General features: G+C 26.5%; 2 protein-coding genes across 3 annotated transcripts; one reads left to right on the top strand and one right to left on the bottom strand.

The window, feature by feature from the left end:
• Positions 1–196: 196 nt before the first annotated feature.
• LOC112597735 (U2 small nuclear ribonucleoprotein A') lies at positions 197–2,356 on the bottom strand. Of its 2 annotated transcripts, none has more exons than XM_025343918.1 (6): positions 2,093–2,356; positions 1,833–1,980; positions 1,145–1,373; positions 955–1,075; positions 466–612; positions 197–380 (listed from the first exon to the last, which is right to left on the bottom strand). In XM_025343918.1, the coding sequence occupies exons 1-6, from the start codon at positions 2,172–2,174 to the stop codon at positions 316–318; spliced, it is 792 nt and encodes a 263-aa protein (XP_025199703.1). In that variant the 5' UTR covers positions 2,175–2,356; the 3' UTR covers positions 197–315. The 2 variants fall into 2 exon arrangements, with proteins under 2 accessions (XP_025199703.1, XP_025199702.1); XM_025343917.1 differs by having other exon boundaries at positions 197–383; positions 2,093–2,353.
• A 460-nt stretch (positions 2,357–2,816) lies between these two features.
• Positions 2,817–9,466, top strand: LOC112597815 (cullin-associated NEDD8-dissociated protein 1). The gene is made up of 18 exons (XM_025344036.1): positions 2,817–2,858; positions 2,945–3,114; positions 3,348–3,561; positions 3,620–3,765; positions 5,210–5,353; positions 5,422–5,867; positions 5,942–6,075; positions 6,145–6,305; positions 6,373–6,578; positions 6,644–6,927; positions 6,998–7,129; positions 7,205–7,522; positions 7,585–7,745; positions 7,821–8,019; positions 8,076–8,522; positions 8,589–8,832; positions 8,903–9,049; positions 9,175–9,466. The coding sequence occupies exons 1-18, from the start codon at positions 2,817–2,819 to the stop codon at positions 9,315–9,317; spliced, it is 3,738 nt and encodes a 1,245-aa protein (XP_025199821.1). The 3' UTR covers positions 9,318–9,466.
• The last annotated feature ends 1,566 nt before the right edge of the window (positions 9,467–11,032 follow it).

The raw sequence follows: 11,032 nt of genomic DNA on the forward strand, positions 1-11,032 counted from the left end.
TATAAATGATCACTGCAATCACTAAATACTATCAGACATGTAAAATGAGTTAGCATTGCTTTAAAATGTAACACTCATGTGCATTAATGTATAATGCTTCTCAACATATAAGCTTAAATAACTAAAAGTTAATATTTTACTAATAACCTATTGATAATAGGATTCATGAAAAAATTATAATTAAAAAATAGACCAATAGTATGTGTATCTGTTCTTATCTTTTAATAAACTGATTAAATATTAAACATAATATATTCTTAAATTATAATTGAGAAATTTAGCCTTCAATATAAGGATCAGAGGACTGGATCACCACTATTCCATTGGTGTGGGTGCTTCATTATTGTCATCATCATCATCATCAAATTCTTCAATATTTTCTTCTAGTAAAAATACATAATTATAATTTATAAATAGAATAAATTTAAATCTATTTTTTATTAAATTGATTATATTAATACTAACCTCCATTTAGTGGAACAGACTTTTTATTTTGGTCTTTGTTAGGAATTTGTCCAGCTTCAAGTAACTTGGAAAGTTGTTCAACTTCTTCTAATGATGATGCTTCAGATATTGCCTTTCGAATTCTCCACATGTCTGCTTGGCTATGACCTATATTAACAATAAATAATAAATAAAGACTAATCTATAAAAATTACATTTGACACTTAAAAAAAATACTATTTAAGATTCATAAACATAATTTTAAAATTATACCAAACAAAACCTACATACACTGATTAAATTTTAATCATTATAATAAAAAAAATGTATTATTCTGAATGTAAAATTTGTTATGCACTAATAAAACAGAGACAACATAATAATGCAAGTATAATATCCTCTTAAACTACACAAATGTGAATTAATAAATTATTTAACTGTAAAATACAATCAAAGCTATATTTTGAAAATAAGTTGATTTAATATATTTTTAGCTTTTTTTTTTATTACCATTTGCTCTTCTGCTTTCAAGACCTTCTCCAGGAACAAATTGATTAGATTTTTTAACCAACTTCTTTTTAAGTTCTTTTCCTTCTTTGCCTTTAAATAATGCTTTAGCTGCTTCATATTCCTATAATTTATATAACAATAATTAAATATTATAATTATTAAATAATAAATTTTAAGAAAAACAACAAACCTTCAATTTAACTTTTCTAAAGTCTAAAATCCGAACTTGTGGAATTTTATGTGCCACATAAAGTCGATAATGCTCTTTGGATGCAACTGGGTTATGCAAAAGACTTAACATTTTCAACTTAGGAAGTGAAGCAAGAGGATCTAAATCTCCAAGCTCTTGAATTTGGTTACCTGTTAGTATTAAAGATTCAAGATTTGGTAGACATTGTTCTAAGTTATCTGATATACGTCTGAAAAAAATATTTAATTAAATTTAAGCTATTTTTTTAGTTATAAAATGGTCTATAATAATTAAAAATGTTGCACAAATTACTAGTTATTTGAACTGGTGAAATAACCAGTTAAGAAAAAAAAATTTCAGAATACCAAATATTCAATGTATAAAAACTAATTTAATAATTTTTATACAAATTAAAAACATATATATTAACTTAAAATAAACACACATAAGATATATTAGTTTCTAGAATAATTAATTTAAAATCAGTGCTGTTTAGTGATTTAATTATTTTTTTATACAAGAGAATCAAATTTAATTAGCACAAACCAATGCATTCAGTTTAAAGGGAGAAAATACTGGTTTTTATTAGGTGTTACAATTACAATATCAAACATATAATTTGAAATCTAGATAAGTACAATTAAATTATTTTAACTATATTTTAAATGAATAAACTTTGAATACTTACACAATAGCATTATTATTAAATATGATATTTTTCAATCTTTTAAGGTATGCAAAACCATCAATTTTCCTGATATCATTGTCTGAAAAGTCAATAGTATCAAATTGATCAAGTGTCGCACCCATGTTTTCTATTAGAGGTATTTTATAACCTAAAACATTTTATATTTAAAAGAAACATACAATTAGATACATTAATGTATATGAAATATAAGAATTGTTGAAATGTGTTAACTATCAGTTACATTGTACTTAGTCGCTTACCTCTCAAATCCAATTCTCTATCTTTCACTGGGTTTATGAATTGGTATGAATTCATGATTAACTCTGTTGTGAGTTTGACCATGATTCTAGATGAAAATTAATTGTCTAGCAGAATCAAACTTTAATTAAATTTCGGATTAAAAGAACTTGTCAATATTTAGTATTTGACATTTGTTATTATGTTAACAAATAACATATTAACATATTTTATATAATAATAAAATAAACCAACACGACGCTCCAGACGCAGTGTTTCACTTTAATTTTTAAACGCTATCATGGTAGTAACTACTACCACTACAACGCTTGTAGCGGTTATTTAAGCTAAGCAAACAACAAACCATGATATAATGAGGTAAGATGCTAAAACTATAATAACACGACCGTGGTTCATAAACTATCGTCATATATTTCTGGGAGATTGTAAAATCGTAATCAGTTTTCATAAAACAGTAAAACACAAAGTTAATATTTTAGTACTTTACTTGCCGCATTCGCCGTGTTTTTTTCATAACCAGGATTTGCTTATTTCAATTTCTAATCGTTTTATGTTTCGTCCGGTGTCGTAAAATCATATCTTTAGAAGTTCAGCATAGTATATAAACACAAAACTCGTCTAATGGAATTTTAATCTCAATAGTAATCTTTTCGTGTGCGATTAATACTCGCACAGAGATATTCTTGTTTTGTCGGTTTTATTGGCGTAACAATCCACTACAAAACCATGGCTAACGTGTCGTACCAAATCGCTCATTTGCTCGAAAAAGTGAGTGAAATTATTTAATATATTTTTTTTTTGGCTTTAAATAGTTACTCGAGAGCGGTTGTTGAACAAGTTGTGTGTTGTTTTAGATGACTTCGAGTGATAAAGATTTCCGGTTTATGGCTACTAACGATTTGATGTCAGAGTTGCAGAAAGACAGCATTAAACTTGATGATGATTCTGAACGCAAAGTAGTAAGAATGTTGCTAAAGTTGTTGGAAGACAAAAATGGCGAAGTTCAAAATCTTGCTGTTAAATGGTAAGTATCAAGTTTTGAATGATTATGTGCCTAGGTTTATTCGTTAATAGAAACTACCAATTTTATTATTGAAGCTCTTGCATTATTATAAAGTAATTAGTGCTATAATTTTGATACAAACATTTGACTGATTTAATAACATCTTATTATTAACATTCTTGTCTAATAAATTATATAAGTAAATTTAATCTTGAGTTTAAATGAATGAGTGATATTGTTTCATTGAATTTTAGTTTGGGTCCACTTGTTAATAAAGTAAAAGAAAATCAAGTTGAGACTATTGTTGATGCACTTTGCACTAATATGATATCTGAAAATGAACAATTGCGAGACATTTGCAGTATTGGATTAAAGACTGTTATAAGTGAGCTGCCAATCACTAATGCTCAATTAGCTGCAAATGTGTGCCGGAGAATTACTGGAAAATTGACAAGTGCGATTGAGAAGGTAAGTTTAAAAGTTAATCATATACAGAACATATTATATGAAGTAATTTTGTTTACAGCAAGATGTATCTGTCCAATTGGAAGCTTTAGATATACTTGCTGATTTACTCTCAAGATTTGGAACATTGCTTTTAGACTTTCACAGTAATATTCTAAAATCATTATTGCCTCAATTAAATTCTTCTCGCCAAGCAGTAAGAAAAAGGTAACTTAATTATTAAACTTAGTACATCTAAATTTAATTTTTGAACATATCCTATAATAGTGTTTAATCAGGATTTTTTGTTTCGATTATTTGTCATTTTTTTTCTGGTCTTTTTGTATACTGCTATCTCTAGAGATACTAACAAATATATAGTTAGTTTTTACCTTAACATATGATCTTCCTTGTTTGAGCAAGTAATAATGTTTAGGATTAAAAATAATTTATTTTGAATAAATATTATTATTTATTTAATACCATATAACAAATTAAGTAGGTAGTGATAGTAAAAAGAAAATCAGTTCATATTGAAGTATTGGTGTTATGACATTTGATGCAAGTTTTGATATTATATTCTTGGGAATATAATTTTGAGTGTATCACATATTATGCCATTAAAAATATTATGTATATTTAATTTCCTTATCTATTTATAAAAACACCTAATCATCAAAAAAAAAAAAAAAAAAACTTGAAAAAAATTTAATAACTTCATGATATGCATTTAAATGAAGAAAATGAAGCAATTTCAAAAATGTAAATTTTCCTTTCAAACTCATAAAATATACATATTATAGTTTCCCTCTCAAAAAGTCCATGTTTTTCCTCTTATACAATACTAGTTATTTATGCTGTGCTGAATATATTTTTTGATAACTATAAAAACCAACTAGTTCAAAATATTAAAAAAAATATGAACCAAATACAACTATTAGATTTAATATGCCTCATGCCAAAAAAAAAAAAAAAAAATAGCAAATATTTTATGATTAAATGATAAGTCTTTATAATGTTCATTTATAATATAAATAGTATATTTAGTGTTTATATTAAGATTGATCAATTAGTTATTTTGATTTTCTTCAAATTATTTTTATTACAAAAATTAATTAATATATGTAATAAATAATTTCATTAATCTATTTTGATAATTTATCTAATAAATGCTTAATCATGATTGTGCAAACCCGGATAGTAATATATTTCCTAATAACATATCATATAAATCTAATCAATATTATTAGCATTAAACTAAATTTCAGTAAGAAAATAAAATGTTCTAAGATCAATAATTGTTTTAATTATTATTTATTGTAGCATGATAGAGATAAATAAGCTATAAAAATGGTATACTGTAAATTATCATATGAGTTATGTATTTAAAAAATATTAAAATTTATTCAAGCTTATCATATGCTTGTTCTTGAAACCAGATTTTGCCAGCCCTTTTGTTGAAATGTGATTATTAAATGCTGGTCATCAAATATTAAAATAGAAATAATTTGTTAAAACCAAAAGATATTTCATAATAATTTATGAATTATAAAATATTCTAACTTATAGTAAAAGTGATTGACATTAATCACTTACTAACTCTTTACAATTATGTAGAATATTACATTTTTTCCTGTTTATCTAATTTTGAAAATGTGTATGTTTATTTTAGGACTATTGTTGCACTTGGTCATTTAGTATTGTCATGTAATCCAGTATTATATATTAAACTTATTGATTATTTGGTTAATGATTTATCAATACAACAACCAGCAGCAAGATCTAAAACATCCATACAGTGTATAGCAGCCATATGGTAAAATTTAAACAAATAATTTTAAATTCTATTATTAAACTACTATTGTCTATTTATTAACATTGCAGTCGTCAAGCTGGCCATCGTTTTGGTATCCATGTGGATCGTGTTGTACCTTTAATACAAGGACCATTAGTGGAAAATTCTACGGAAGATGATGAATTACGTGAATATTGTTTGCAAGCGTTTGATGCTTTTGTTAACCGTTGTCCCAGTGAAACAGCAGCTTATACTGATGACATAATTAAATTATGCTTGGAATATTTGGCATATGATCCAAATTATAATTATGATGATAATGGTGAAAATGGTGATGATAATTTAATGGATACTACTGATGGTGAAGATTTGGAAGATGAATATATTGAGGATGATTATTCGGATGATGATGATATGAGTTGGAAGGTTCGGCGGTCAGCTGCCAAATGTTTGGAAGGTATAATTGTAACCAGGAAGGATTTGATTGCTGATATGTATAGAAATGTTTCAAAGTCATTGATACAAAGATTTAAAGGTAATTATATTTTGAATAGTTTTATCCAAGTAAAAATAGTTAAATGTTTTAAAGTTATTTTATTTATATTTTAGAAAGGGAAGAAAATGTTAAAAGTGACATATTACATGTGTACATGGCATTGTTGAAACAAACAAAGTTGACTAGTAGTAATATGACAACTGATATGGCTGATGAGGATTCAGCTATGTATCTTCTTCAATCTCAAGTTAGTTAAATGATGATAAACTGATAAATAGTTTATAAATAATTAATATCTTAAAAAAAATGCTTATAGGTTCCTGCTATTGTTAAATCTATACATACTCAAATGAAAGAACGGAGTGTTAAAACTCGTACTGATTGTTTAGCTTTGTTGAAAGAGCTTGTCATTGTTCTTCCTGGCGCTCTTACCAATCACATAGGAACTTTAATTCCTGGAATTCAATATTCCTTAAGGTATTATATATTAATATTTCTCATTTTTTTTTTCGTTTTTAATTTTTTTGTTAATTTTAATTTGTAGTGACAAAAAGTCTAGTAGTAACATGAAAATTGATACATTATCATTTATTCATTGTGTGTTGACATCACATGCTCCTGAAATCTTTCATCCTTGGGTAGAACAATTAATTCCACCCATTATTACTGCCGTTGGTGATCCATTTTATAAGATAACTGCAGAAGCACTTATTGTTCTACAAGAAATGGTCAAAGTCATTCGTCCATTAGGTAAAAAGAAAAAGAACAATGTTTAAATAAATATACATTTTTCTAATTTTATTTTGATTTAATAGATAATAGACTAGAGTTCAATTTTGTGGTATATGCTGTACCATTGTATAATTGTACATACTCTCGTTTGAAAACATCAGATATTGACCAAGAAGTAAAGGAACGCTCAATTTCTTGTATGGGACAAATTATATGCAATTTAGGTGATGTATTACAAAATGAGTTGCAAGTATGTTTACCCATATTTTTGGATCGTTTGCGCAATGAAATTACTAGACTTACTACTGTTAAAGCACTTATTAAAGTTGCTGGATCACCATTGAAAATTAATTTGTCTTCTATTCTGGTAAATTTAATTTAATTAATAATTAGTGGCTTTATATATTTGTATCAAACATTAAAATATAATTTTTTAGAGTGATGGTGTATTAATTTTGGCATCATTCCTTCGAAAAAATCAAAGAGCATTAAAATTGAGTACTTTGACTTTACTTAATATGTTGCTAAATAATTTCTATGCTGATTTTTCTGCTGAATTATTAAATAAGGTACATAAATGCATAAAATAATATTTTATTTAATATAAATATTATCATAACTTGTATATATATATTTTGTTTTAGATACTTATTGAATTACCACAATTAATTAATGAATCAGATTTACATATTGCTCAGTTAACACTTTCTTTACTAACAACAATAATAAAAATTCAACCATTGGCTATGTCATGTTCTGCTAACATTATTATGCCAGAAGTTATGACTCTAACCAAATCTCCATTACTACAAGGTGCAGCCTTGAATGCTATTTTATTATTCTTCCAAACTCTGGTTGCTACAAATGTTCCACAGTTTGGATACCAAGAGTTAGTGACACTTTTAATTTCACCATTGATGGCTCAACCAGTTGGCACTCCAACTTTAACTTTACATAAACAAGTATTATTTAATTTAAATTATTGTTTATCAGTAATAAATAAAAACATATTAAAAATGTTTAGGCTTACCATTCGTTAGCCAAGTGTGTAGCAGCACTGACAGCCACACAACCAACTCAAGCAATGGGTATCATAAACAGTTTCATGTCTGAATTAATTAATCCATCTAATGACCAACAACGTATTTTTTCGTTACTAGTAATTGGAGAAGTCGGTAGACATATGTATGTTTATTTATTTTTATTATAATAATTAACAGTTATAATTATATTTTTTATAATTTTGGATATTTATTACAGAGATTTAAGTTCTGTAATTAACTTGAAAGAGACTATACTACAATCATTCTCATCTAATTCTGAAGAAATAAAATCGTCAGCAAGTTACAGTTTAGGTAGCATTTCTATTGGAAATTTAGAGCAATATATACCTTTCATATTAAGAGAGATTGATATGCAACCAAAACGTCAATATTTGCTATTACATTCCTTAAAAGAGGTAATTTGTATTTTAAAGTATAATTTTATTTTTTAATGATTATTGATAATTTTCAGATCATCACATTCGAGTCGTCTACTCCTAATGGCATTGAAAACTTGAAACCTTTTGTCCCAGCTATTTGGAACCAATTATTTAAACACTGTGAATGTATAGAAGAAGGTTCGCGTAATGTGGTTGCTGAATGTTTAGGAAAACTTACATTAATCGATCCATATAATTTATTGCCAAACTTGCAGTCATCACTACCTTCATCATCTGCACTTATGAGAACCACATTATTGACTGCTGTTAAATTTACTATATCTGATCAACCACAACCAATAGACATGTTGCTTAGACAAAATATGGATCAGTTTTTGAGTGCACTTACTGATCCAGATATAAATGTAAGGCGAGTAACATTAATTGCTTTTAATTCAGCTGCACATAATAAGCCATCTTTAATAAGGGATCTACTTGACACTGTACTTCCTAAACTTTATGCAGAAACAATTGTTAAGGTATGCATTTATTTTTTTAAGTTAAAATTTTAAGATTCATATTATTTGTTTTGTGTATATTTTTAGAAAGAACTTATAAGAGAAGTAGAAATGGGTCCATTTAAGCATACCGTTGATGATGGGTTAGATATAAGAAAGGCAGCCTTTGAGTGTATGTATACATTGTTAGACTCGTGTTTAGATCGTCTAGATATATTTGAATATCTTAACTATTTGGAGAATGGACTACGTGATCATTATGATATTAAAATGCTCACATATTTGATGGTTTCAAGGATGGCTCAAATTGTACCTAGTGCAGTACTGCAAAGTAAGTTGTTGACTTCTGCTCAAATTAGTAATCAGTAATTAATATAAAAATATAATAATTTTCTTTTTAGGGTTAGATAAAATTGTTGAACCGCTTAAACAAACATGCATGTTGAAAATTAAAGCTAACTCCGTAAAACAGGAATTTGAAAAAATGGAAGAACTTAAGAGATCTGCTATGCGAGCAGTTGTTAATTTACAAACTATACCCGATGCCAGTTAGTAACATTTTGAGCACAACTTACTTATTTAATAAAATATACATTTTTAACATATTGTATTAAACTATTATTGTTAATAATTGTATCTTTATATTATATATATATATATATTTTTTTTTTAGATAAAAATCCACATATGGCCGACTTCATATGTCAAATTAAAAATTCAAGCGAATTGAATAATATATATGAAACAATTCAAAGAGACACATTAGGAATGGTAACTGATAATAATTATATGGTACCTATGGAGATCTGCGAATAATTATGATAAATATTAGAATATTGAATGTTCTACTACAACATAAATTGGATTGGTTTCTACTAATGTGTTTTTACAAAAGAAATCAAGAACTTTGTAAATAATAATTTTTATGTGTATATGCAAGATTTAATTTATACTATTTCTGTAAATCTTTTGAATTCATTTATAAAAAAAATTAATTTTAATCTTACAAATAATAAATATTATCTAAATTTTTTTTTACTCATTTAAATGAATAAAATTAGTGATAACTGTATTATTAACAGTACCATTTGTTAACTGTAATATGTATTGGTGTAAAAGTTTTTTTCAAATAATATCAAAGTATTATTCCATTTGAATTATATTGTATACCACAAAAAAAATATCTATTACTAATTTTACTGTAGTTTTTGCATGTTTTTTCTACTGCAAATCACACTTAACATGTTACATGTGAATACTGAGTGTGTTTTTTAGTAATAAATAATAATATATTCATCAAAACCTAACTCAAATAGTATTTTATTAGTTAATGATTATGTGGATATTTAATTTTGTTAATGTTATTATAGGTAGCTTTGAAGTATAAAAAATTGACTTCCAATAAACTGACAATACTTATACTTTAAATATATTCATAGAATTTTTTGGAATGCTGTAGTCTATTGCTATACTATACATCTTATTTTCAGTAGTGTAACGTAAAATTCGATAGCCCTATAGAACCTATAGTAGGCGGAGACCATGTTCAACGCCGCAGAAATTAAATTATTAAATAGTGATACTAGATAAATTATGACGCTAGGAGCTAATAATAAAAAAATAATAATATTATAATTTGTTATCCTGTACTTAAAATTTTGTTTAAACCATTAATGTTACATGCTTAAGGATTATCTTTTCGAGTTTTCCTTTAATTAAAAAAAAAAAAACTTTTCAATGGCTTTTATTAAGTTGTATTGTGGCTTCCGGTTACGGGCGTACCTCCGGAGCCCCGGCCTAAGTACGTCACTCTTTATATTAAAAGTACCTATCTTTTGGTGTTTATTACTATGTTTATTTTTTTTTTCCACTTGCTGTTTTCCTAAACTCCGATATTTAATAATATTTACTATACTAGACACTACATATTATAAGTACCCGGATATAAGCGTAGTATAGTTGTAAAAAATATGTTCGTCGAGGAAAATAGGAGGTATACACATCCAATAAAAAGTAACGATGCATATAATTTATATGATAACAATATATTTATTTTATTGTGTTACAATATATATTATATATTACGTACAACTAATAGACGTTTGCAACAATAAATATAGGAACTAAGAGAAAATAAAATATGTTATATAAAAAAAAAAAAAAAAAACACTTATAAAAGTAAATATCGATTTGCTCAGGAGACGCATGGATAATAGTAAAGTAGAGATTACGTTATAAAAAAAAAAAAAAAACAAAAAAAAAATACACTGCAGTCTTTTTCTTGACGAGTTTCGCGCACTCCAATTATCTATTACTAAAACGTAATATTATACTCATACGAACGAACGCGGTATACAAATAAAAAAAAAAGGAACCGTTCGGTAAATACGATCGCGCACCCACACATAATATTATAGTGTTTCATGCGCGCGTACCGGTGTGCGCATTTTATTTTAAATGTCTCGGGACGTCCGTCACGAGTCTCCAAAACGTTTTGCCCGCCAACAGCAATAACGTCTAAACACGATTGC

This window comes from Melanaphis sacchari, unplaced genomic scaffold (genome assembly GCF_002803265.2).
Source record: "Melanaphis sacchari strain LSU unplaced genomic scaffold, SCAv2.0 Contig43_pilon_pilon, whole genome shotgun sequence".
Lineage (NCBI taxonomy): Eukaryota > Metazoa > Arthropoda > Insecta > Hemiptera > Aphididae > Melanaphis > Melanaphis sacchari.